Genomic DNA, 26,252 nt, shown 5'->3' with positions numbered 1-26,252 from the left:
TTCAGGAGGCCTGGGAAGGAAGGAGAGAGAAATGGCACGGACAGGTCAGCCTCTCCGTCCAGCATGGCATTTTGCAGCTCACCTTGCCAGATTGCCAAATCGTGCATGAGGCCGGCATGCTCTGCTTCGGAGCCCACAGCAGATGCTCCCCCGTCCCGGGGCTTGGCACCTGCCCCAATTTTAGCCTCCAAGCACAAAGTGGCCGCAGTGCCTCCCCTTGCCAGGCCTCCGGGGGGGGGGGAAGCGGGTGGAGGGCAGCCCACCTGCCGAAGATGCTCCATGGGCTCCGGGCGACTGGCGGCTCTGGGCATCAGGAATGCGTCAGTCCAGGAGGGTCTCGGGGGAATCGCTGGTCCTGCAGCCTGGAAAGGAGGAAGAGACCCGAGCTGGGGGCCAACTGGCCACTCCTCGCCCCCTTTCCTCTCCCAACAGCCCTGCCAGGTAGGCCAACCCAGAAGGTCGGTTTCCCCCGCCTGTCCCGTGACTCCAGGCCCCATTGTTCCCAGCCTGGCTCGCCCATCATCTCCCGCCGGACTATTTCCCCCGACCGCCCATCGCCCGCAGCTTTCCTATGGTCCGGGAAACCACCGTCCCCATCATCCCCAGCCTGGCGTCGCCGGCTGTGCTGGACTTTCGATGCCCGTCGTCAGCGAGCTCGGGTTACCGCGGTTCTCGGCCGTAGTTGGGGACGATGGGGATTGTAGTCCAGCGGACGGAGGGGGTCGAGTCGCGGGGGAGGCCAGGTTCCCGCCTCACCTGGCCGCAACTCCATCCAGCGACCTGCGCGCAGGCGGCCCGTTCTCGGTGGTAAACAGCGCCGCGTTTCCACGGCAACGGCCGCCGCCAGCCGACTTCCGCGGCCTTGACCGGAACAAGACGCGGGGAGAGAAAGGAGCACGCCCCCCCTCCCGCCAACCGGGCTTCGTTCCTGCGCGCGTGCGCGAGCAGGTGTCGCTCTGGCCTTCGCCCTGAGGGAACTCGGGGACGGGGAGGCGGAGAAGAGCGGCGACGTCGGTCCGTGAGGAAAAAAGGGGGGAAAAAGGTCGGAGTGGAAGTGCCCCCCCCCCTGGAAAAAAACACCCCCCGCTTCCCAACAGCCCTGCTGGGTAGGCCAGGCTGGGGGTGTCTTTCCCGCCCAGGGGCGCCCATTGGCCTCAGCTAGAGGTCAGCGGGGATATTTCACGAGCCCTTTTATAAGAAAACCATACAACTGACTATGGTTATGTATCTATATATCTAATATTTATATCTAATGTATCTATAATATCTATATATCTGCATCCATCCATCCATCTATAATCTTTCTATCCATCCATTCCACCTTTATGATGATGAATATGCGAAGTGGGCGAACATCCTCTACCCCCCCTCCTCCTTCCTCCTCCTCCTCCTCCTCCTTTCTCGTGGGAGGTGTAACCCTGCCCCCCCTTAGCCGCCTGGAGTGGAGCAGGTGGAGGGCTGAGCTCTTTTGTGGGGAGGGGGGCTGTGCACAAGGACCCCCACCTCGCTTAGAGACTTGGGTGAAAGACTTGAGGGGAGGAAGAGCCCCGCTGTCCCTCTCAGGTTCAAAGCAAGGAAGAATTGGCCTCTCCCCTCGCCTGGCCTTGGGGAGCCAGACCCATCAGGTTGGGGGGCCCTGGCTGACCCCTGGGGGCACCTGGATCCAAACCCAGCCCCCTCCACCCAATGCTGCTGGAGTGGGGGGTGGCTCTGGCTTCTACACTGTGTTTGCATCACGCCAAAGCCCCTTCTGGAAAGGGGGCAATCCCCAAGCTGCATAATTAGGTCATTGGCAAGCTATGAAAGGAAAGGCTTTAGGTTTGCATGGTGTAGTTACACCAATAAAGGAGAGCATTTGTAGCTCAGGGTGGAAATGAGGGACCTTTGGTGTCCTCTTGGTGGTTTTCTTGCAGACATTCACGACCCAACTAGGTGGTGACCAAGAGCAAATCCCCCTCCCTTCTAGCACTGACAATGTTCTCTAATTGGGTAATGAAACATCTGCAAGAAAAGAACGAAGCTCAGAGAGCACCCGGGACCCCCCCCCCACACACACACACGGTCCTTTCCCCCTCCTCCTCCTCCTCCTCCTCCCCTTCTAGCACGGATGATGTCACCTATTTGGGGTCCTAAAACATCAAAGAGAAAGCAGCAAACTCAGAGAGCACCAAGCCGTCCTGGCCTCGGCACCTGGAAACAACAGCACCCCAGACTGGTTCGGGGTGACCCCCCCAGCCAGTAAACAAGGGCCTTGTTTTAGTTGAAGCTTTACTAGCTTGTTGAACCCAAAAGAGAGGATGGGAAGAATGGACTCCCTTGAGCCATTGATAGCAAAATTTCTGCCCCCCAAAAAAAAATAATAATATTGTTTTGGGAAGAAAAGCAAAGAGCTCAACTTAAAAAAAAGAGAAGCAGCAGCAGCAGCCAGCTTGCCTAAAATCCTTGTGGGCGGCGGGGTCAGCGGAGGACGATGCAAAGGAAGGGATGCAAAATCTGACTTTGGCAGAAGGCTGCAGGAATGGTGCAGCGCCAATGAACCGGCTGGCCCGAGTTTTTTAAAAAATAAAATCAAAGTAATCAGGTTGCCATAGCCACCTCTCTCTTCTCCCCCCACCCCGCTTCATCTGTCAAGATTTTTCTAGAAATGAATTGCCATGGCAGTGGAGAAAAGATCTAAAAATAATGCCACCCTTTCATCTACCAAAGCATCTCTCTCTCTCTCTCTCTCTCTCTCTCTCTCTCTCTCCACGTCTGATTTTATATAACAACAGAATTAATGAAAGGACGGTTTGTGAGCAGGCAAGGAAAACAGCCTTTTGCTGGGGTTGGACGTTTGTGTGAAATGACAGGATTTGTTTTCATTGCATAGAAATATTCAGTGTGTCCTTCCAAGTTGCTAGTCCTGGCTCTATGTTCTCCAAGAGCTCCACTTCCTGGGAGTGGAAATGGCTCCCCAGATTCCACTTTCACCCCCAAATGCCCCCACCCCAGGTGTGCCACGGAGACAGATCTAGTGGCGTTTTATGCAGGGGCTCCTTGGTGCCAACCACCAGCAATCCCACAAGCACAGAGGTAGCCCTTGAAATGTGGGGCCTACAACACGCCAACACCCCCCCCATTTCACTCTTTTTCTGCTTCTAAACCAAGCCCCAAACTCGTCTTCCTTCCCTGGCGCTGCCCAGCGAGGCCTTTGAGGGAATCAGTGGGATCTTGGCTTCTGCAACATCCCAGCTTCCCGTTTAATTTTTGTAGCTTATTTCTTTAAGGAAAGAAGCAATAAGAGGAGGGCTGAGTGGTGGTGACTGGACACTGACTGGCAGTGCCACTCTGTGCCACTCTGGACTTAAGCATTTTTGAGATGCCCTGATCTTTCTTTGAAGGACAGCCTTCAATTCTGAGACCCAGGAGCGAATTTCTGTCCTGGACTAAAAGCAGTGAAAGGCACTCCTGTGTTGATTCTCCAACAAATACGATGCTTCCGAAGCACGGAGACTTCCTAAGAGCCCTAGTTAGCCTGGTCTTTTTCGTCATTCTCTTCCATCATTGTCAAATGCACCGCCCACCCCACCCCCCACACACTGGTCTCTTCTGGGAATTCTGTGAGTTGAGGGCCACACATTTTCAAGTGGCCAAGTTTGGAGACCCCTGCTATATAACTACCAATGTTCTCCCCAGATTCACCAAAATTACACGTGGCATCTCAAGGTATCTGGTTTTGGTATTTAATTTCTCTTTTTTTTGTTGCTATTAAAAATAGGTAGCAAGATTCTGCCTGTCCCTGCTAGCAGGTGTGCAACAGGGCAGCGTTCTGAAGGAACGATCTGGACATCTTTTGACGCTAACTCCCGAAAGAACCAGAGAACGCCAGAGATCAAAGGTACTGAAAACTGAGGCGGTTCATATATAAGATTCCTGCTAAACTCCAGGTTCTCACCATAGCAGGGAAATAGGGCAGCCTTTGGCAACATCGGAATTTCTTTCTGGTTTTAAAGAGACTTGGGGAAGAATAGCCCAGTTGCATAATCAGCTGTCAATCAAATGGCAGCACCCTGTCATTCATCCCAGAAAAGGATAAGGGACCATTCAGTGCTCCATAAAACGGAGGTTTGGGTTGTGTGAGGGTCCAGTCCTGCCTCGGCTCCCCATCCAGGATCTGCCGTTGGGCACTAGAACTGTGGTAAGGCTGTCTTGGTGATGCCCAAAAACTGGGGGGGGGGGGGCTCCGTGCCAGGGAATAGCAGATCCAGGGAGACCCTACCGAGCGAGGCAGCAACCTGACCTGTTTCTTGGGCAGGAGGGTGGGGGGGGGGGCAAAGGAGCCTTGGCCGGTGTCCTGGAGGCCTAGGGCTTGCTGAGCCCTCCTACTGACTGAAAGGGATTTCTGCGCGAGCCCCAAGGTCCCTTCCAATTTTGTTACTCTGTTGTACGTGCTGGGCGATGGGTGCGGAAGCTGGCAGGAGAACTCCTGTGCCAGGACTAGAGGAGAGGACCAGCTGCCAACCGACTCATCCCTTGCCTTCTTTAGCCCTGCTTTTCATCCAGGCCTATGTGGCTTTAAAACCACGAGGACTAGAACCTTAATCCCCTCTTCAGTCACCCTCAGTCCCTTGTCCAAGGCTCAGAGCAGCTTCCCCCTCATCCAAGGGTGTGCCTGCCATGGAAAGGATCCGTGCTGCCCTTTTTTCTTCCAAGCAAGTGTTTTGGAGAACTTTGCAATGCGAGCAAAAGCCGCCAGGGAAATACCCCATCCTGTTCCGGTCTGCCCTCTGCTCTGCCCCATAGCTCTGAGGCCAAGCCATGCCCATTGCTGACCTGCAGAAACCAGTGGGGCCTTACCAGCTCCATCGGTTTGGGGGGGCTATTCCTGAATTCGGAACCAACTTTCCTGGTTTGGGGGCAAGAGAGGAAGCCCTGTGCAATCTCTCTCTCTAATCCTCTTCCCTGCCTGTCCAATTTTGACCTCCAAACTGGTGAGAACCAAGATAAACAAATGCAAAATGGGGTTTATGTACCAATAAACCTCTATAGATACCCAAAGAGATTTTATTTAAAGGCATTCCTCCCTCCCCCACCCCCCGCTCCCAATTTTTGCAGCAAGTACAAACACCATCCTCTCCCTCCTCAAGGCCACCAAATATGTAAAAACTGTCGTCCCCCCCTCCTCCTCCGGCAGTGTACCAAGAGTCCCATCCTGCTGAGCACCAGCTCACAGGCGCCTCCTCCTGCCAATTGCCAAAATCCACAGAAAAGGACGCAAAGCGTTGGTTGTTTCTCCCCAAGCCGACGGGCAGCGATGATGATGATGATGATGATGATGATGATGTGACACCGGACGATGGAACACAGTTGACAAGGGTTGTGCGATGGTTCGGTTGCGTGTCGATTGTCAAACTCTGGACTTGTTACCGAGAGGGAACAACACGGGCGGGGCGTCCTGGCCCCCTTGTCTCCTGCCCAAATCTCCAGGGATTTTTGAACAAAGGACGGCTTCGGCTCTCCTAGCGGGACAGGCAGGGGGGCTCCCGGCTCGGTGTCCAGGAGGCCGTGTCCCCCACGGGCAGCCCAGCCCGCAAGCTGCAGGACTGGAATTCCCGCACCAAAGTCTGAATCTCCCGCCGTGCCAGGCCCCCCCTGGCCACCTTGGCCTCGGGAAGGGGGGGGGCCGGGGGCCGGGGGCTCAGCCCAGAGGGTCGGGCCTGCCGGGCCGAAGCTGCTGATGGCGGCACAGAGGACAGTGCGGGTGGCCAGCCAGTCGTGGGTGGCTCGGGTGGGCGTGCAGGAGGCCGGCCGCTCTTTCTTCCTCTGCTGCCCCTTCTCTTCCTCCTCCTCCTCCTCCTCCTCTTCCTCCTCCTCCTGGATGGAGCTGAGCCGGGGGGCGTTGCGGCCACGCTCCGGGGGTGGCCGGTAGGGGCACTTGGCGTTGAGCAGCCTGCGCAGGGGCACCAGCGGGACCGCGGCCTCCCCCAGCAGCTGCCGCTGGAGCCGCCGCGAGTCGCTCCGCCGCTGCAGCCGCTTGAACTCGTTGAAGGCGGCGGCCGAGGTCTGGAAGAGGAGCTGGGCGGCCGCCTGCGCCTTCTCGGCCCGGGAGAGCAGCACCGCGTGGCAGCGCAGCGCCACCGCCTTGTTCTTCACCTGGTGCCGGTACACCCAGGCCAGGACCCGCGGGTGGCGCCGGTCCGCCCCGCAGAAGGTGATGCGGTGCAGCAGGTAGGCGTGCCCGGCCCGGCGGCTCTCCTTGGCTGCGGCGGCCGGGGCGGCCGGACGCAGGTGGATGCCCTGCGGGCCCAGGGTGAGCTGCATGCGGGCGCCGCGCTGGCCTGCCTGGCTGCGCGCCCAGAGCTTCTCCACCGCCGCCTCGGCGCAGCCCTCGCCCTTGGCCTGCAGGGTGGCCGCGTTGCCCAGGTAGCAGGCGCGGAAGGTGGGCTCCTCGGCGTTCAGCTGGGCCGTCCGGCGCCGGCTGCGGAAGAGCCCGGCCAGCGCCCCCGGGGGCCACAGCTCCGGGCAGGAGCCCAGCAGGTCGGCCAGCAGCGAGGCGCAGTTCAGCCGCGGCGCCCAGCCCTTCCCCGGCCGCTTGCGCTCCTCGCCCGCCACCAGCACCCACTTGCTCCGCCGCCAAGGCAGCAGCGCCGCCGCCATGGGCAGCCCCGACGCGGCTGGGGGAGCCCCGGCCGCCGCCGCCGCCGCCTCCGACCTGGCCCGGCTGAGCGGGGCTCGCCCGGCGCCGCTGCGCTCGCCCGAGCAGCACCAGCCGCGGCGGAAGACGACGACGAAGAAGCCGCGCCTGCTCCGCCTCCCAGCCCGGCGCCCCCCCTGCCCGCCCCCGGGCGCGCGCACGAGGACGAAGGGAAGGCGCCCCCGCTGCTCCCTCCCTCCCTCCCCCCGGGAAGGCCCCGTTGCGCCTCCTGGGCAAAGGATCCGCAGGGCAGCTCCGGAATGGAAGGCGGGGGGGTCTCGCATCGCCTGGCGGAATCTGCAGCCGGGCAGATGGACGGCGACCTCCCTCCCGTCGCATGTAGATGGGCTGCTGATGGAGCCCCCTCCCCGTTTTCCAGCAGGTTCCGCCCAATCCCCCTCCCAACCCTCCCTCCCGACTTCTGTTGTGGCTTGGTGGGTTCCAAAACAGCACCCCCCCCAAAAAAAAACCCCACAACTAATTCTTCCAGGTGGATTTATAGTCCAGTGTATCTGGTAAGCTTGGAATTTATATTAAATTAATTCAGCACCCAGGCTGAGCATAGTGATTTAAGTAGCTGCTTTATGTTTTCTCGCCTAATAATGGAGTTTTAAGATGTAGAGTTGTCAGCTACCTGAGCAATTTCCCACAGCCTTTGTTTTCTTTTCTTTAAAGCTGAAAATAGGTGGGGGGGGGCTGTGTTTTTTTCCCCCTTTCAATTCTTTGCGAATTCAGTTAGGAGAAAGTGGAAGACGGCATGAACTATTTGGTTGCAATATTTCACTAAAAAAGAAGGAAGAGACGGAGGGAATGGAGGGCTCCAGGAATGGGGGCTCTTGAAGCCTTCAGTTCTCAGCAAGGGGGGTGGGGGCTACTGGGGGTCGCCTGCCTGCCTGGCCAGCCTACTTAAGGGGGCAGCTGGTGGCAGGAAGGTGCTGAAGGGACAGCTCCCCACAGGAGCTCTCCAGGGTGCTGGTGCTGCCCCCCCGCCCGCCCACCGCCCCGTTGCCTGAGTTGTATCAGGTGTGGGGCTAACCATCTTCGGGGTTGCATCTGCCAGACTGTTTCACTTCCAGAACTGTGTGTGATTCTGGCCAGTTGTGGTTCACTTAGTAAGCCATTGCTCAACGAACGACGTCTCAGTGTGACGTTTTAATCAGCCCTCACTTGTGTACGTGCGCACATCCAAACCGGAGGGGGAGGGGCAGCCCTTGCATGGCAGGAGGATTTGGGCCTCGCAAGCGATCCACCTCCCTTGCCCCCAGATGAGCTGGGCTGCGTCTCTTAGCAACCCGGCTCTGCAGGCTGCAATCAATTGTTGGGTTTTCGTAATGACTGCCTCACTGTCATATCCCGTCCCCCTGGCGATGTGGATTCTGGGAAAAGGAAGGCCACAATTCCCTCCCCTGTGGTCACAGAGCCCCAGATTCACACAACCCATCTCTCTGCAGGACCTGGCTGTAGAAATCGAGAATAGTTTCTAGTTTGGGCCATGGTTATCCATGTGGCACATCCCCCTCCGCTCTTTTTTGCAGACGTGATTTATTTTGGGGACTGTACAACGTTCAGTTGTGCTGTACATACAACCTACAGCAGGTTTCTTAAAATTGTTGCCCCTCATTGCAGAACTCAGACTGAGGGGAAGCCGGAGGGGGCTCAGGCCAAGGTCTTCTCCGGGCTCCTTCAGAAGAAGCGGGGCTGGTGCCCTCTTGGGAGCTGGCCTGGGTGATTTGGCCTAAGGCAGGACTTTCTGGCAGGGTGACTCAGGCTCCCGTTTCCCCTTGAGGCCTTCACAGGCCTGAACTCCGAAAGAGTCAAGACAGAAAGAGAACACGGCCCTTTGGGGCCTTCCTCGCAGGGAAAAAGCCAACCCGGAACTCCCTGCAGGCCGTTCAGCCCTCCACTCCACGCAAAGGAGCTTTAGAGGCCTACCCCACCCCAAAATCAGCCCTTATGCCTGGAAAATCGTCTTGTAGATCCACTTCTGGAAGTTGGCCACGGCAGTGTAGACGCCGGGATACCCGGGGCTGGCGCAGCTGTGTCCCCAGGAAACGATGCCAAAGACATGTCCATCGCAGACCAGGGGGCCCCCCGAGTCACCCTGGGGGGGGGGGGAGGAGAGGAGTCAGGAAGTTTCTCCACAACCCACAAACCCCCCAAGGAACCCTTCTCCCCTCCCTGCAAAAAGCCCAACGGTCCCTGAGGCTGGGGCCACTTTCTGGAACCAGGCTGGGAGGCACCAACCCCAAACCTACTCTACCTGGCAGGCGTCTTTCCCCCCCCGGCCAAATCCGGCACAGATCATGTTCTTGGTGATGTAACCGGCGTATGAAGCGGAGCTGTTGCACTTGCAAGGCGGGACGAGGGGCAGGTAGACGCTGTGCAGGGTGTCCGAAGTCCTGCCCCTGACGGGCGTGGTGTAGCCCCAGCCGGAGACCTGCCAGAAGCGGCCGGCCCGAACCTTCGCCCCTTGGCGAGGAACTGGCACGATGGAGACGAAGGGGCTGTAGGCCACCGGCCGGCTCAGCTGGCAGGCAAGAGCACAAAGCCCCCAAGGGACGGGGGGAGGGGCAGTTGAGGTGCAAGGAAATGCCCCCATTTCTTTCCCCAAGGGGCCCTCTGGCTTTGGGGGCACGGCAGGGGTAAGAAAACGCCAGGCTGAGAAAATGCCGGCCCACCTCCTCCTTCCCAGAATTCCCCACTGAAGCACCGGCTCCCTTTCTGCCCTTCCCCCGAGAACCAGGCCCCCATCCCGAGAGGTTGGGGTCACCTTAATCAGCATGATGTCTGCGTTTTTCGAAGAGGCGCTGTAGTCCGGATGGACCACCATGCGGGCCGGCCGGAAGATCTGCTCGGTACCCTCAAAAGTGGACAGTGAATGTTCTCCGGCCACGATGAGCACCTGGTTCATTCTGCAAGAGAGGCAGGTGGTTTGGGCTGTGCGGGGCCAGAGGAGGGCAGGGGCCGGGGGGGACGGGGCGGGGTGAGGCAGCCAGACCAGCAAGAAGCTTTTAAAATGTTGGAGAGTGAATTCTGTGGCTTTGTGAATTGACCCGCTCTTCGTCTGGCGTTTCTCAGTCTTGGACTTTCATTCCCAGAATTCCCCAGCCGGCCACGAGCAACAGACATAAGTCGAGGACCATCTGTACAATGTCTGGGATGCCTCCTCCTCCTTACCTGGCCTTGCAGTGGGCAGCGGTCAAGACCCAGCTGCGGCTGACCAGGGCTCCCCCGCAGAAATGGAAGCCGCTCTTCCTCCTCTTCAGAGACACCAAGTACTTGGAGGAGTGGGGGGCCATAATGTAGCCCCCGATGATGCGGAGGGAGTCCGTCTCTCCGTCTGCAGGGAGAGGGTCAACAGTCCAGAACTGTCCGTCTCTAAGGCGATGGACAGATGTTGCAGGCCCCATAATTCCCAGCCCTGGAGGAGTTCACAAGCCCTCCCTGGTCCCTGAGCCCATCTCCCCAGTTAACGCCATTCCTGCAATGTGGATTATTCCCTTCATCCAGTCCATTTCTGGCGCCTCCGGCCTGCAGATTTGAACCTTGCGGACCAATTCACTCCACCATCTTCCATTTACAGAAATGCATTTAGAAATATTTTCTATCTACTCCGAAGGGAAAGTTCAGCTGTTTTTTTAGAGGCAACATTTACACATTTTTATGTGCTGGGCATTTTATTGTGGAAATCTTCCTGCTGAGATTTATGCTACCGTAGCCTGTTCAGGTTAAAATGGAATGCGCTTTTATTTTGGGCGTTTTTAATGCACTGGTCACTTCTGCTGCTCTCTGACCCTTTTAAAAAGGATGCTGTGTCTGGCCCAGGAATCAGCTTGACCCCAATGACATAACTGTAAATTAGCTGCATTTCTACATCCCAGTTGGTGGCTGAATTAAGTCCATGGGGCTCACACAGTAGAAATGTTGAATTAACTATTTCTTCTACTTAAAGCCAGCCAGCCGTCCTTCCTTCCTTCCTTCTGTCCTTCCTTTTCTTTCTTTCCTCCCCCCCCGCCCCGCCCCCCACAATTTATTTTTTTTGGCTACTCATAAGATTTTTAGCCCTGGAGGTCCACACCCGTCTCTTTGTTCATTGAGAGTTGTTCTTCCCCAATGTTTCTAGCTGTCTTGACAACTTTGCCCTTTAATTACCAGCTGCCTCCCAGCACGTCCTGGGCTTCATTACAGTCTTCTCACAAACAGTGAAGCCATTGTCTGCAGTTACGCCTTGCTCCCTGCCAGGAGGTTGCTTTTATTATTAATTCCCTCTTGGTCTTTTCTTGGGGGGGGGGGGGGCACCACTCCAAAGCTGCTTTCCTGGGTGAGTGGGAGGTTCAGAAATTAAGTACAATTTAAATAATTTATCATTCACCTGTATGTCATTAATTGTCCCATTTTTATTAAAGCTAGCATCGAACTAGAAATGCATTTCTGAGCGAGTGCAGCACAGGGAAGGATTTCGGGTAGCAAACGAGGACGGGTAGATTTTTCTTTTTCCTCTCCCCCGCCTTCCCTCCCACCCCCACCTTCAGACCACCCGGGGCAGAAAGTCTAAAATGGGCTTCCCCACTGATTCCATGTGGGGGGAGGGCGGGGTGTCCCACCTGGCGGGGACCCAAAGGAGAACTGAAGGAAAATGGGCTTTTTCTTAATTCAGACGGGCAGGCGGCTTCCTTTTTCTTCGGCAACATTTGTGGTCAAAATGAGGAAACGCTCCCTTTTTTTTGTAATTCATGATTCAGGCCGGTCAACCGTGGCTCAAGTCTGAAGAGGCCGGTGGATATTCATACCTGGCCATTCCTGTCCGCCTCCATCACCAGCAGAAGGGGGTCCTGTGTGGGGATCACCCCGCAAATCCTCTCCCGCTGCCCCGGTTTCTGAGCCCAGCCATGGAGCTGCTGTAAGGAAAGGTACGTCTGAAGCCCTGGGCTCTTCCCTGGCTTTTAAAGAGGGTGACCGACAGATGGACAGAACCCACAGTGTCCCTCGGTCCCTCCGCCTGCCTCTCTCTCTGCACCGACTTCTGTTCCGAAGAAGTGAGACGTTCCCCAAAGGAAAATCAGAATGAAAATTTGCAGATTTTTTTAAAAGGCTGCTAACTCCGGAGATTCTCTTGATTTCTGCATTTGGAAGAGAATTGGAAGTGGAGAGCTCTGGAAACGGGGGAGCAGGGCAGGAGGGTCAGGGTGGGGGCCTAGAGGCTGCCCTCTTCCTCTTCCTCTCGTCCCGCCTCTCAGGATTTCGGGAACTGGGAACAGTTCCTCCCAGACCCAGGGACTTCTTCAGAGGGGCAATTGGCATTCGGGCGTGTCCACAAGGAAGTTTTGGCCTACAGGTGATGTGCTGGACCCATTCCTGCCCTGCCCCCCCCCCAGCCCCCAGAGGCACAAATCTTGCATCAGAGTGGATCCCAATTAGGCAGACTGAGCCAAATGTCAGAGGGGGGTCCGGAATTCCTCTGGGGAGAATCAGGCCCCAGGCGCCTGTAAGCCCGTCTGGGACAAACCACTCACCGGTCAGCAAGGAGGACAGGAGGGAAAGCAGAAGTCCGGGACTGCGAGGCCTCATCCCCCTTTGCTTCTGAAAGCATCTGATGCCCCAAACCGCCCCTCTCCTCTCCGCCCTGGCTCTTCCTTCCGTTGCCATAGCAACCCCCATCCCAGGAGCCCCGTCAATGGTCCACTGTCTCCGGGGTCCTTCAGGGCACCAGCACCTGCCTGGCATCTTCCTTCTGACCTTCTCAGCTTCCTTCCTGGGCTGGGCCCTCTGCTCAGGCCCAGGCTCCGGTTTCTCGGCCGGCTTGGTGGCTCCATGACCTCCCGGAGGCCCCGGTATCCCCGCTTGGCATGGAGAAGCCAGTGGCACCCAGCCTGAGAAGGGATGGGCCCAGATGAGAAAGCCTACCAAAGGTCCCCCTTTGCCCCAGCGGGAGGTGGGGAGAAACGCTCCCGATGGGCTCTCCTGGGCAGCGCTGAAGGCCCTTCCGGGCAGTGCCCGCCCAGGCGGTTCTCTGGCGGTTGGGGAGCCAAGCACGAATAGTCCACGGGACATCTGTCATCTGAAATGGATGACGGGTGCCTTGTGTTTTGTGGCAAGACTTCCAGCTGGGCTCTTCACCAGCAGCTCCAGGCAGCCTCCACATCCTTCGCTCGGCTACGTTTCCTCCCTACCCGAAGAACCCTGTGAGGGAGGCCAGGCCGAAGGTCCCCTGCAAGCCAGTCAGGGCTTTCTCCACACCGCCCCTCCAGGCAGCCGAGGTTCCTGTGGTGACTTCCTTTGGAAAAAGGCTCACAGCCTTGAGTAAAGTGTTGGGCAAGGCCTGGCTCAGGAAAGAAATCTCAGCTAAACAAACCCCGTCGGGTTAGGTCGAGGATCCCCGGAGCGAAAAGAAAGAGGGACGAGAAGGAAGGAAGGAAAGAGCCCTCTGAAGGGGCCCTTTGTGTCTCTTCCACTGTGGAGGGGCAAGAAAGAGGGACCTGTCTTGTGGCTTTGCCTCCTTTCCGGAGGACAACAATCAGATCACAGCTAATCCCACTTGCCAAGAGCTCTCCTTAAAACTGTTTCCCCCCCCCCCGCCCCGCCCCGCATTGCCTCGGAGCCCTCCAGCACGCCCTCCCGTGGCCCCTCTGCACCCCAGAGCTCCTGTTCCAGGTGCCTCTCCGAGGATGTTCAAAGCCAAGTCCCTGCTTAGGGACCGCAACCTTGGAAACAAAGCCAGAAGCGCTGTCTGCCTTCAGCCGCAGGTTGGAGCCGCTGTATAACGCCTTGATCAACCGAAGCCGCCTCCTCCTCCTCCTCCTCCTCCTCCCATGGGAACTCCCAGAATCCCAGAGCCAGGGAGTTGGGGCGAGGGCTTCCATCGGGCTGGCTCTCCTTTTCCTCCATAGTCTGGCTCCCCCCACTGACTCGGTTTCCCAGAAGGCGGCAATTGGCCATCACAGGACCCCGGGGGGGTGGGGGTAGGGGTGCAGGGACTGTTCCATGGAGTCGTGCGAAGCCCCTCCAAGGCTGGCAGCCCCGGTTCCTGTTGCCCAGGGCTTTTGCTGGTGTGAGGCAAGCAGGGAGAGGAAGGAAGTCCCAGCTTCTGTGCTCAGAAAGGATGACAGGCAGCCGCGGAGGGCTGACCGAGGAGCCAGCGGCAGCCTCTTCTGAGAAGGGAAGCAAGATTGCGGCCGGCATCGGCGCTCCCAGAGTGCACCCCCAGGCTGCCCAGGGAGGAGGAGGGCCCCCCCTCGGATCTCAACCTGGGAAAATAGGTGTGTGTGGTGGATGTGGAGGGAGGAAGGCACCCCCGAGGCTTTCAAAGAAGAAAGGGGGCCGAGGAAGGGGGCCTGGGCTCAGTCCTCAAGGCTTCCAAGGAGGGTATTTCCAGCCCTGCTGGGCACCTTAGGCTGGTGAACCCAGTCCTTTTGAAGGGCCACTCCCTCCCTCGTTCTTCCCTTCCGCCTGACAGTTGGGGATATCTCACCATACTAGTCCTCAGTAAGTTCTGGGCCCGGGCCATCAGCCTCTCCCGGCTGGGAGAAGTGAAATAGAGCAGGCTGCAGAGACTGTGGATGAAAGCGAAGACGGAGAAGCGGAGCAGAGGTCAGCTTGACCAAATTAAATTTCCCTTTGTTTTTTGGACAAGCATCTCTGCGGCCGCCTCCCTTTCACTTTCTGCCAAGTTTTGCAGGGAGAGTTTTCCTTGTGGGGAAGAAAAGAGGCCGTGCAGGAGCAGTTAAACCGTTATCTGTTCCAGTTCTGGAACCTGTTGAACAGTAACTAGGGAAGAGATTGCTGGTTCGCCCTTTGGCCCATAGAGAAATGGGAGGAGAGCCGAATGGGGCCCCTAACTGGGACTGTGCCCAGCACAGCCCTGGGCTCCTTTAAGCCGAAGAACCGTTGAGCACACGGGTCCTGAACGAATCCAGGAGAAATCTGGGGGGTGTTTGGGGTTTTCAGCGGAGGGATACAGAAAACCTTCCGGAAACCAAGGCAGCCTCCTGCAGGGACTGAGGGCCACGGCCTTCTTTATAGGATGGGTGTCTGATTCCTCCAGGTCCAGCAAATAGTGCGTTAGTTAGGAATGCCTTCTAAGGTAGAAAAGCGCATTTCTACCAACTGTGACAGAGAGCAAGGAAGCCCGCCGGAGGCCGAGAAAGGAGCCTCCCAGGGCCGGGATGGTGACCTGGAACTTTGTATTTATTATTAGCAGGCTAAAAGGCTAATATCACCTTTCTTGAAATGCTAAGGGGGGAGTCTAGAATTTCAGATTACAACTTCACTGTTTGCTAGGTGGCTGAACTATTTATATATTTATTAACCAAGAGAGCAGCCAATTTGCCCTAGAAATATTCTAAATCGAGGAGCTGCTGGCTCCTCCGGCTTTCCACCAGAATCTTGCCAGCAGAGCCGGGCCTGGCGCTTCTCCTCTCCAGCCTCCCCGGAAGTAGTCTGGGTAGAGACAGGCTGGAGAGATCAGGGCAGCTGGGTGCTCCCGGCTGGTTGCCCTGACCGACTCTGCTGGCCGGAGCTGCGGGGAAGCGGTAGGGACCCCCCCTCACCTCCACTGCTTCGCTTCCCCCCCACCGCCCCCGCCGGCTGGGCATGTGACTCTCCTTGCAGGGAATCATTCCTAGAGAGGTTTCCCGGCTCAACCATTCCACCGGAGAAGGACGGCGTCTCTCGCTACGGCTGAACAGCCACCTGGCTACTTGAGGCAGGGAGAGGAATCCCCCCCCCACCTCCAGCAGCCAGAATTGAGGCTGGGGGCTGAGAAGACCCAGGAGGTTGACCGGGGGAGGTGGGTGTGGTGAGGAGGCAGCGGGGGGGGGCGGGGAGGCAGGGAGCAGCCAGCCTCCCTCCAGAGAGGTTCCCACTCAAAGCTTGAAACTTTGTGGTGGGTGGCCAAAGGGAGGAGGAGGAGGAGGCGGCTCCCTGCTGGCAGGGGAAGGTTGGCCCTTCCCAGGGGAAGGATCCCTGCCTTCTCCAATGCTGCTCACCGCCCTTGTCTCCTTTCCTTCCCCTGGTGCCAGTCAAGGTTAGGGAGAGCTCCGGGCCATGGCACACGAGCAGCGAGGCAGCCCCGCGGCTGGCCTTGAGCTGGAGACGGTTCAGCGCCTTTTGGCCGCCTGTCAAAAAGCCAAGAGCTTCGCCTACTGCCCCTACAGCAAATACCCCGTGGGCGCAGCCCTCCTGACCTCCGAGGGGAAGATCTTCACAGGTAAGGAAGCCCCTTGGCCCACCTTGCCTGCCTGGACCCTCCCCTCCTGGCCCAGAGTAGCAGGGTGGTGGCAGTCAAGCTGACACCCCCCCAAAAAAACCCTCTGGGTTCCCCATCATTTGCCCCAACGGCAGAGGCTGGCTCCTCTCTTTATGCCCAAGGTGCCTGGGGGACCCAGGGTGGCATCAGGGAAGACCCCTTGGTTGGCAAGGGATGCTGGGAGAGGTGGCTTAGCTATGCCTGGAAGGCTGCAGGTCAAGGGTTTCTCACCCTGAGCAGCTTGCAGGTGGGTGGACTTCAACTCCCAGGAGTCCCCAGCCAGCAGAGCTGCTGCCTGAACCCAGGACCCGACTTAAAGCACCCTTGAGAATGCTTTTTGCCTCTTCCAGGTTGCAATGTTGAAAATGCATCTTATCCACTGGGCGCCTGTGCCGAGCAAACGGCCATCCAGAAGGCCGTGTCCGAAGGTCACACGAAATTTCGAGCCATGGCCATCAGTTGGTAGGTGGGACTCGGCCTTCTCTTCCCCCCTCGCCCTCCAGGAAAGATTTCGTGTTTTCAGCTAGGCTGAAACTGACTATCCAGATGGGAAAGGCTGAAGATTGTGGATAGGCAGGGCTAGACCTGCCTTTCAGGAAGACAAAAAAGCTGTGAATCATCTGTTGCTCAAGAGGTCAAGAAGTTCTGATTTTTGAAATAAAAGGCGCCCATTAGTCACCCCAGGCATTTGTCAGCTGCGAAGCCTTTTGATCACAGTTTGAAAGTGGTGAAAACACACAGAAGCTGGCCTCTCTGGGGGCGCCAAACATAAATTGCATCCATTCTTGGCAGTACACAGAGCAAAAATGTTGGCGCGGCGTAGATTTAAAAGCCACACTAATAATGTCCACTTCTCTTTGGAAGCAATTGGAGCGGAAGGCCTTCTTCATGGGCTGAGCAGGGCTGAATCCCTGGAGGGTTCAGGGCATCGCTGGGGGTGGGGGGGCAGTAGGGGCTCAGAGGGTCCTGCAAACTCCAGTCATTTGGTTTGCTTCGGATTTGGTGCATTTTCCAAGCAAAAACCGGATTAGTTCAGCAAAGAGGGTAAATGTGCCAACGCAAGCCTAATCTCACGTAGGTTTGGATGTCTTACCTTCCAAAATTCAGCGAGATAATTTTATGTTCCTCCCCCCCCCTTTTTTTTTTTAACAGCAACAGCCAAGAGACTTACTCCTTTCCCTGTGGAGGGTGCAGACAAGTCCTCCGAGAGGTAAAACGCTTTTCCTGCCTTCCTCCTAAAAAAGAAAAAAACAAATTGCTTTTTGACCCATGTTTCTTTCATCCAGACATGCAAGCGTTTATAGATGCCTGTGAAGTTTTCTCCATTGTATTCTGTCCGTCCCATTTGGCACCTCCATTGCAACCAGTTCTTTAGTGACCGTTCAGATTTACGACCACACTGAAAAAAGTGACGTGCCATTTTTCGCAGCCTCAGCGGCTTCAACTCCCAGGATTCAGGGAGATGAAGTCCACCCATTTTAAGGTTGCTGGGCCAGAGAATCGCTGCCCGGCACAACCATCCTAGGAAGCTGCCTTCCTACGGTTGACCCAAGGCTAGCCAGCCACACATTCCCCTCCCCAAAAATTAGACCTTGTCTCAAAAGGCTGGGTGCTTCTCCCTGTCTGCGTGTCCCATCAGCCCCTGTCTTGGAGTGATAAAACTTTTATTACGGCCTGTATGCTTTCCACAGGCATCTGCTTGGCTTCTGGAGAAATGAAAAAATGCTGATCCTTGCTTGAAAAAACGAGCAGGACTTTTGCAAAGAGAGAGAAAGACTCGCCGCTTTCAAACTGTGGCCGGAAGGCTTAGTGGCTGACCAAGGCCCGGGGTTTCTATTCCCCAAAACAGGCCTCTTCGACCCTTTCCTCTTGCGCAACCGGTGGTTCGCTTTTGAGGCAGGCCTGCAGCCAGCACGCGTCCAGAGGTGGGGAATCCGCTTCCTTCCTCCTGAACACGGCCGTCTGTCCTCATTTCGCCAGTGTGTAACACCGTTCTGGATATTTCCTGCTCCCGAGTGCGGTTGTGGTTGTGGCAGAGCAGCTAGCGTTGAGAGTGGGGGAGGCGGGGAGGCTGGCTGCTTGGCCCGGGCCGCTCTTTCACTGCTGGGACTCTGGAATTTGGGCTGGAGAAAGGCCACTAAGGGGCACAAGCCACGGGGAGACCTCAGGTTAGAGTGGCCATTTGGGGTTGCAGCAGCACTGAAAAAAGCAAGCCTTTCACACTTAGCGACCGCTGTGGCATCCCCGTGGTCATGGGATCCGAATCTGGGCGCTTGGCAACTGGTCCGTATTTACGGCGGTCGCAGCATCCTGGGGTCCTGAGATCACCCTTTTTGCGAACGCCTTGAGGCCAGAGGGGAAGCCAGCCTCACTCAACAACCGTGTTACTAACTTAACTGCAGTGATTCGCTCAACGATGGTGGCAAGGAAGGTCATAAATGGGGGCAAAGACTTAGCAATGGGAATCTTAGGCTCGATCGTGGTTGTAAGTCGAGGACCATCTAAGATTTGTGGATTTCCCCCCCCTCCCTAGTTTGGTCAAGAGTGGGAGATCTATTTGACCAGGATGGACGGAACGTACATCCAGAAGACCCTGGAGGAGCTCCTGCCTTTGTCCTTTGGCCCGGCACACCTGAAGTGCTAGAGGGGAAGGGGGGCTCCGGGGCGGCTTCCCTCCTCCCCCAGGCCTCCCGCGGCCCCCGGAGTTCAGGAACGTCTTGGCAGCCTTGGCCTTCCCACCTGTTGAGTCCACGGATGTCATAAGGGAGGCGATGACAACATTCGGATATCGGCATTCCCGGCGGGTGCTGCGTCATCGGGATCGTTGGCATCAGTTCAAGGGTCTCCAGAACTTTTGACCGTGTCCTGCCCAGCTGCCTCAGAGGGTGCGGGGGTGTGTGAATCTGGACTCTTGGCCCCTGACGTGAAGCCCCCCACCTTACCCGAGATAAAGAGCTGCCTTTTGAGTCCATCGGCTCCGTATTCTTTGCACTCGTCGTCTCCAGGGGGTACCCTCGGCCCCTCCCTCTGAGGAAAGGCCCCCCACCCAATCCTGATAGGTAGGTTTATTCAGGAGGTGCGTTTGAATGAGTCTTGGCCCATTGCTAGGACCCAAGCGAGAACAACTGATCAGTGGAAGGGCTTCCCTCCAGGGGTTGTGGGTGCTCCAACGCTGGAGGCCTTCAAGAAGAGGCTGGACAGCCACTTGTCTGGAATGATATATGCCGGTCCCCTTCTTGGGCTGGGGGTAGGACTAGAAGACCTCCAAGGTCCCTTCCAACCCTGAAAGTCCCTGAGGTTTTGCGGGAAGTTTCTTCAGAAAGGTCTGCCTGAATCTCTTTCAGACTCGGGCTGATAGTGTGGGATTGCCTCCAAGACCTCTGGCTGGCTTTGTGTCCAAGGCAGGATCAGAACTCAGGACATTTTATACAAGAGGAACAGTTGGTGGTTCTTTCAACAACTGGGGGCCCTCTCCAGCAATCCAAGAGAACTTCTGGCTGGTCCTTGGTAAGGAACTTGTTCTCCAGTTAATTGCCACGTCGCACTAAAGTGCCAGTTGTGTTGGCCCCCTCATTGTGCATGTGTGTGTGTGTGTGTGTGTGCGCGTGCATGCACAGCTTTCACCACACACCAAATGAAGTGGGTCCTGCACTCAGTAACATGGAATGGTGTGTGTGTGTGTGTGTGTGTGTGTGTGTGTGTGATTTTCCCCAGGAGCCACACTTTTCCAGTCCCAGGGGTTCTTTTCCAGTGATTGGAAGGAATGGGAGGCTCCAGATTTTTTCAGTTAATAAAATACTTATTAGTTGCCCTGCCATTCTGGGTGTCAGGTGTCTCAAAGAGAGAGGGAGGTTTTTAAACGGGGCTTTCCAAACTCGGCCATTTAAGATGCAAGGACCTCAACTCCCAGAATTCCCCAGCCAGCCGTAAAGTGCCCGAGTTTGGAGACCCCCGTTTTAAGAGTTCACATCCAAGTTTTATCCGCTGGCTGGGGAATTCTGGGAGTCGAAGTCCACCTTTTCCTAACCTCACCGAGGCTGAGAAACACCGATTTCCGCAGTCTTCCCAGAACCAAAGCCGCCCCGTGGAGAAAGCAGGCTCCGAGTGTTATCGCCCCTCCCCCCACCTCCCCCCCCCCATAACAACGGCTCTCTCTCCCCAAAGAGCAAATCACTGGACAAGCTTTCGAGCACATGAGGACTCCAACTCCCAGCATCCCTCTGGGGCCACGCATGCGCGCTGCGTGTGGAACGCTGGCCGGGGAGGTCCGCTTGGCTCCGCCACCTGCGTGCGTGCGGCCTAGTGACGGCGATGGGGCTGAGACGGGCGCTGGGCCTCGGGGCTCGGTTAGGCCGGGTCCTCCTGCGGGGATGGCTCGCGGGGCCTCCCCACCACACCGCCGCGTCCCCGCCCGCCTCCTGCTTTTCCGCCGCCCCGTCCGCGCGGCCCCCGGGGCTGCTCCTCCTGCGCCTGGCCGCGGCCCGGCTGGGCCTCCGCAGCGTCCCTCTCCGGCGCCTCCCGCCGGCCCCGCGGCGGCTGGGGTTGGGGCTGGGGCTGGGGCTGGGGCTGCTGGAGCTCGCGGCGGCCGAGGAGGAGAGGCGCGCCGCCGCGGCCTGCAGGGACATCCAGGTGCGGGTCGCGTTGCTGGGCGACGGGGTTGCCGGGGCAACGGGCCAGCTTCGCACCTGAAGGAAGTGGGCGGGGCCAGCCTCGCACCTGAAGGGGCGGGGCCACCCCTGCGCCATGTGGGGGGGAGAAGGGGGTCCAGCCTCCCCTCAGTTTGGCGCACAAGAGGGGAGCCCCCCCCCAGCCCCCTCCCCTCCCCCGCTTCTACCCACAGAGACTCCCTTGTTTCCACCTGGAAAAAAAAACACCTCATTTTTGGGTTGTGTCCAGTCCGAGGCCTCCTCTCCACCTGGTGCCTCTGTAAAATCCATGGCCGGCCTCTGTTGGAGAGGGGAAAAAACTACATTTTTTTCTCCTTCTACGGAATAGGCTGTTGATTTCACTAATATTTTTCCACCTGTTTGTGTAGAATCAAACCCTGCTTTCACCTGTTGAACCCCCAAATAGATCCAGGGTTGAAAAAAGGGGGGGTTGTATATGGTTTATAGATCTCTGACAGCAAGCCCCATTATTCCTTAGTAGCCCTGATGATGTTCCCTAGTCGGGTCATGAAATGTCTGCAAGGAAACCACCAAGCCCAGAGAGCGCCCAGGAGGCCCCCGCCCCCCTTAGACAGAGGTAGCTAAAGGTGGAGCAGGGGTGTGTGTGTGTCTCCACTCTAGGCCTCGATGGCATGGGCGGGGGGAGAAGGAAGCCACGGCCAACTGATCTCTGGGGAGTGGGTCCACAGAGGAATCCCTGCTTTCCCCCCCTCCGGCCAGAAGCCACGGAGCCCAGCGCCCCATTTAGCGCTCTTGTCCTGGTTGCTCTTCTTTCCAGACAATCTTTCTCCCGAGGAACAAGCCCCCGAAGGAGACCCTGGGATTAGTAGCCCAGCGAGGCTTCAGACTGGAGGAGTATTTCATCGGCCAGTCGATCGGCAAAGGCTGCAGCGGGGCTGTGTATGAAGCGGCTGCTCCTGCCACCCCCACCGGGGACAGAGATCTGGTGCCCGAACGGAGGGATGGTGGTGGGGGTGCTTCGGACACCCAGGGTGTGGTCGAGGCCGAGGGCTGGAAGGAAGAGTTCCCACTGGCTATCAAAATGATGTGGAATATTTCGGTAAGGAACCGATTTTGGTGCCTTTTCTGCCTTGAAAGTAAACACCTGCACTTAGAGAAACAATTTGGTGTAATGGCATCAGGCTGGAAACCAGGATACGGGGAGTTCTAGTCCGGCCGTAGCTCTGAAAAAGGCAGCTGGGTGACTTTGGGCCACTGCCTGTCTCTCAGCCAGCCCACCTCGCAGGGCTGTTGTTGTGGGAGAATAAAGAGATATACATACGTAAAAATCTCTAGTCAGCGTCTTTATTTGCTTCTGGCTTTTCCAGGCTGGTTCTTCAAGTGAAGGCATCCTGGCCACCATGTCTCAAGAACTGGTCCCAGCCAGCGGACGGGCCCTTTCTGGAGAATTTGGAGCAGTTGCCAGACCCAGGTAGGGCTGAACCAGGTGGAGGAGAGTTTACAAGGGAAGGAGAAGACTTGATAGCTTTGCAAGCCGGCCAGAGAAAAAGAGCCATCTCTCACCTTGGCTGTGCTGTGACTGTCGTCTCTGGGCAGGAAGTGCCTCTTTGGGAAGAAGTGGCTGAAGCCTCACCCCAACATCATCCAGGTGATCCGGGCTTTCACCTCTCAGGTCCCGCTGCTGCCGGGCGCCACGGTGGACTATCCGGACGTCCTGCCTTCCACCCTGAACCCCTCCGGCATTGGGCACAGCCGCACCCTCTTCCTGGTGATGAAGAAGTAAGCAGGCGGATACCACAAAATGGGCGCCTTGCCTTTAGGGAGCCTTTGCAGGAAAAGGTGCTGGCAGGTGGGAACGGGCTGCGAGTCGCAAGGGGAGATGGGGACAGGGAGTCTCCCTGCAGACATGGAGCGGGTGAGGTGGGGCTTAACCCCCCTCCCCCCTCGGAGTCCCTGAGCTGAGTCCCTCTGGGGGGTTTGGCCTCCTGGAGAAGTCGGGAGTGGGAGGTCGGAATAAGGAGCCACGGGTCTCCCAGCCTTGTAATGCCGAAATGCCTCCCTGGAGGCCTGGGGGTCGGGAGCGGGATTGGCCCAGCGTTTGGCGCTGCTTTCTCAGCTCCCCCCTTGCTCTGCTCAGCTACCCATGCACGCTGCGGCAGTTCCTCCTGGCCGAGGGGCGCCCGGAGCCCCGTGTGGGGGCCGTGATGATCCTGCAGTTGCTGGAAGGGGTGGATCACCTCGTCCGACAGGGAGTCGCCCACCGAGACCTGAAGTCAGACAACATCCTGGTGGAGTTGGACTCGGGTGCGTTGCGCTCTTTGATGGATGGACGCGGGACCCTGGGAGGCTTCGGCTCCCTGCTTAACGCCCAAGGGCGTTAAAGCTGTGCCTGCTGCGGGGCCCCTTTTCGGGCGGGCGGGGGGGGAAGTCAGCTGTGGGTATTCACTCAGCCGTGGCCCCCTCTCTTGCCCTTGCAGCAGGGTGCCCAGGGCTAGTCATCACCGACTTCGGGTGCTGTTTGGCCGACGAAACGCTGGGCCTGAAGCTGCCCTTCCCCAGCTGGTATGTGGATCGTGGAGGCAACACCTGCCTGATGGCGCCTGAGGTAACTGGGGGGTGGGGGAGAGAGAGAGAGACCCCCTCTGGCTCCCCTTTTCCCCCTTTCTTTCGTCTAAGTCAAGGGGCTATAAAAATAGGGAAGACGGCAGAGGAAACAGTCGCTTTAAGGAATGAAAAGGGAAACAGCCCAACCAAGATGGATGTGTTTATAAACCAATGCGCAGAAGCCATTTTAATTCAAAGTCTGGGAACGTGAAAGCTTTGTATTATATATTCCTACCCCGAGAGGCATTGTGTGCAGACGGAGGTAAAAAGCTGAATAGGCTGCTAAAGAAAACAGTCCTTCATTGGAAAATTCGGCAGGGATCTGTACCCAAAACGAAGGTTCGGTCCTGTAGTTCCTGGTCTGATTCTCTGAGAGCCCTGGAGGTTGTGGTGGGGCCTCTGCCTCTGGTCCCTCTGGTCGCTTAGGAGCTTCCCACCCCACCCACGGCCCCCCAAAGCAAAGGCAGAAGGAGGCTGCCCACCCTTGAGACCAGGGGGTCTCCGATCCCTTGGCGACTTTAAGACTGGCGGACTTCAACTCATGGCCTTAGGGGAAGGGAGAGGACGCCGGCCCCCTCTTGGCTCTCGTCCCAGATCTGCTGCCTCCCGCATCAGGGGGGCTTCTGGCCAGGGAATGGCATCCCTGCAGCGGGGCCTGCGCATCACACAAAGCCACAGGCCGCAAAGGGGACAGAGGCCTCCCCTGGAAGGCTCTGCCCTATAGGGCAGCCTGACTTCGGCCCAGGGAGGGCCTCCGGGGTCTCCGCCTGAAACGTCCTGTCCTCCTCCTAAATCTGAACCTGGGTCTGCAGGGCTGCTCACCCACTGCCCAAAGAGAACGGCAAGCGGACGCCATGCTTCACTTCCCCCCCAGCACCCTTATAACAGCCCCCCGTTCCCCAGGTGGCCACGGCCATGCCAGGCCCAGGCGTGGTGATCGATTACAGCAAGGCGGACGTCTGGGCCGTGGGCGCCCTGGCCTACGAGATTCTGGGGCCCGGGAACCCCTTCTACGGCCAAGGGGGCCCCGCCCTGGACAGCCGCACCTACCAGGAGGAAGAGCTGCCCCCCTTGCCCAGCCCGGCAGCCCCGGAAGTGAAGGAGCTGGTGGCCAGGCTCCTGCAGCGGAGCCCAGCCCAGGTGAGAAGGGCCGGGGGCATGTGGCGGGGCTCTTGGGTCCCTGAGGGTCATGGGGGGGAGTTCCCCAGGGGGGTTTCTGAGGGCCTGGGGAGGGGGCAGCTCAGCTGGCCCCAGAGACTCGGCTGGTCCCGGGGCTGACCTCTCCGCCACTGCTTCCTTTCCAGAGGCCCCCGGCCCGAGTGGCAGCCAACGTCCTCCACCTGAGCCTCTGGGGTGAGGCGGCTCTCGGCCAGGCGGGTGGCCTCCCTCTCCCGCGGCTGCTGCCCTGGCTGCTTCAAGAGTCGGCCGCGGCCTTAATGACCGACCGGCTGGGCGGCACCCGAAGGGTGGAGTCCCGCTTGAAGAGGGGCTTCCTGGCCAGCCTGGACTACGAGGACCTCTGTGAGGCAGTGGCCCTGCTCTGCTCCTGGAGGGGGGCAGCCAGGCCTGCCCCCCAGTAGAAGCGCCCCTCCCCTCGTGGACCCCGTGGGGGAGGCGGCTTCCGGGGGGAGAGGAGGTTCCGCAATGGGGATGGGCGTTTTCTCCCCAAGGCTTCATCAAGCTGGCGACAGGGCACGAGGAGGCTGTGGCCTCCTTGGAGGGAGACCCTGGCTGCTGGCTCCCCCCGCACGACTTCCCGGGTTTCCCACTTGGTACGAGTCGCCTTTGAGAAGGGTGGCTTTGAGTTGCAGGTCCTTTAAGCTCCTCTTTGCTTTTGCCTGTTTGGCCACGTAGGGAAGTTGCCCAACCAAAGGAAAATTGCCTAGAACCCCTCCTTTCATTCCGTGACCTAGAACCCCAAAGGGGAGGATGAGTAGAAACCAGGTGAGAGAAATACCATCCTCACCTGCTTCGTTGTGGTTCTCTTCGGGTTGTTTTTTCCGGTCAAAAGGGGTCTCATCAGCGGCGTAGTTTCTTAGTGGTAGAACTGCCTGTTGGGTCGTGCAAATAAATCACATTCACGTTTGCAGAGTTGTGTGTATGGTGCTTGGTGTTCTTCCAGCGGTTTAAAGGCAGGTTTATTTCTTTTTATTTATTCTGTTGGAAATCCTTCCTTTCACATGAGGCCTCAGAAGAAGACGACGACAATAATGATGTTCACTCCAGCCAGAACTCACAGAAGTACAGGCAGTTCTTGACTTACAACCACAATTGAGGCCAACGTTTTTGTTGCTAAGTGAAACATCTGTTATGTGAATTTTGCTCCATTTTATGACATTTCCTGCCACAGTTGTGAAGGGAGCCACTGCAGTTGTTAAATGAGAAACAGGTCATTAAGTTAATCCAGCTAGATCCATACAATAGATACATAATATAGATAGGTAAAAGAAATAGATAACCCTAGGTATACATAATAAAGATGATAGGTGAGAAAGGTCTGTCCTCCAGTGGCAAATTTTAGTAATGCACACTGAAAAACCTGCTCTCCAGTGATGAATTTGGGAACTGCAGATTCAAATTGGGAATGGTTTGCCGTCCCAAGGTATATATAATACACAAACACCTTTAAAAATATGGCATCTAAATGTTTAATTTAGGAACTGTGTATGTAACTAACCTGTTACTTGCTTATTGGCAATATGGCCACGAGATGGCGGGCTATTATTGTCAATGCAATTTCCCCTAGACTTTGAAAACCGCGTTTTTCATGTAATTTATTGTCACCCCGTTTTCCCCCCTAGAGTGATGGGGGACTCAGAGTAAGACCCCTCGTCGGATTTCGACAGATCTGTAACCTGATTATTTTTATTTATATTAACTTTCGCGATTCCTTCCCTGCGCCTGCCGTAACGAAAAACCTCCACCAGGTGGCAGGCTGTTATTGCTGTGCAATTTCTTTTCTCCCCCTGCAATAACGCAAAATGGCCACGAGATGGCGGGCTATTATTAAGTTCTTTTCTCTACCTGCCATGCGCAAAATGGCCACGAGACGGCGGGCTATTGTCAATGCAATTTCCCATAGACTCATAAGCCGCGGTTTTCA

The 26,252-nt window shown here is 57.2% G+C and overlaps 4 protein-coding genes across 25 annotated transcripts; 2 read left to right on the top strand and 2 right to left on the bottom strand.

Moving 5' to 3' along the window:
- The first annotated feature begins 3 nt into the window (after positions 1-3).
- Positions 4-18,886, top strand: CDA (cytidine deaminase). Of its 18 annotated transcripts, none has more exons than XM_087914948.1 (6): positions 930-1,106; positions 3,758-3,877; positions 15,691-15,878; positions 16,268-16,379; positions 17,070-17,127; positions 18,451-18,886. In XM_087914948.1, the coding sequence occupies exons 3-6, from the start codon at positions 15,716-15,718 to the stop codon at positions 18,559-18,561; spliced, it is 444 nt and encodes a 147-aa protein (XP_087771074.1). In that variant the 5' UTR covers positions 930-1,106; positions 3,758-3,877; positions 15,691-15,715; the 3' UTR covers positions 18,562-18,886. The 18 variants fall into 18 exon arrangements, 8 of the variants coding, with proteins under 8 accessions (XP_087771074.1, XP_087771075.1, XP_087771073.1 ...); XM_087914949.1 differs by having other exon boundaries at positions 964-1,042; XM_087914947.1 differs by lacking the exons at positions 930-1,106; positions 3,758-3,877 and adding an exon at positions 11,444-11,583.
- On the bottom strand, positions 5,060-6,826 carry FAM43B (family with sequence similarity 43 member B). Its single transcript, XM_026720898.2, has one exon. It carries the CDS (start codon positions 6,634-6,636, stop codon positions 5,122-5,124), a length of 1,515 nt encoding a protein of 504 aa, XP_026576683.2. The 5' UTR covers positions 6,637-6,826; the 3' UTR covers positions 5,060-5,121.
- Positions 7,813-15,337, bottom strand: LOC113449771 (trypsin I-P1-like). 4 transcript variants are annotated; one of them, XM_087914940.1, is made up of 6 exons: positions 12,187-13,393; positions 11,464-11,571; positions 9,851-10,013; positions 9,444-9,585; positions 8,934-9,200; positions 7,813-8,774 (listed from the first exon to the last, which is right to left on the bottom strand). In XM_087914940.1, exons 1-6 carry the CDS (start codon positions 12,722-12,724, stop codon positions 8,625-8,627), a joined length of 1,368 nt encoding a protein of 455 aa, XP_087771066.1. In that variant the 5' UTR covers positions 12,725-13,393; the 3' UTR covers positions 7,813-8,624. The 4 variants fall into 4 exon arrangements, with proteins under 4 accessions (XP_087771066.1, XP_087771067.1, XP_087771064.1 ...); XM_087914941.1 differs by lacking the exon at positions 12,187-13,393 and adding an exon at positions 15,220-15,337 and having other exon boundaries at positions 8,934-9,585; XM_087914938.1 differs by having other exon boundaries at positions 8,934-9,585.
- Positions 18,887-20,144: 1,258 nt separating the features above from the next.
- PINK1 (PTEN induced kinase 1) lies at positions 20,145-25,238 on the top strand. Of its 2 annotated transcripts, none has more exons than XM_026720906.2 (8): positions 20,145-20,546; positions 21,363-21,644; positions 21,913-22,016; positions 22,142-22,324; positions 22,683-22,849; positions 23,023-23,150; positions 24,053-24,289; positions 24,454-25,238. In XM_026720906.2, the coding sequence occupies exons 1-8, from the start codon at positions 20,229-20,231 to the stop codon at positions 24,727-24,729; spliced, it is 1,695 nt and encodes a 564-aa protein (XP_026576691.1). In that variant the 5' UTR covers positions 20,145-20,228; the 3' UTR covers positions 24,730-25,238. The 2 variants fall into 2 exon arrangements, with proteins under 2 accessions (XP_026576691.1, XP_087771063.1); XM_087914937.1 differs by having other exon boundaries at positions 20,151-20,546; positions 23,026-23,150.
- Positions 25,239-26,252: the final 1,014 nt, after the last annotated feature.

Source organism: Pseudonaja textilis, chromosome 18, assembly GCF_049901715.1.
Source record: "Pseudonaja textilis isolate UNSWEBS1 chromosome 18, rPseTex1.2, whole genome shotgun sequence".
In the NCBI taxonomy this organism is placed as follows: domain Eukaryota; kingdom Metazoa; phylum Chordata; class Lepidosauria; order Squamata; family Elapidae; genus Pseudonaja; species Pseudonaja textilis.
This window is presented reverse-complemented; position numbering and strand designations above follow the sequence as displayed.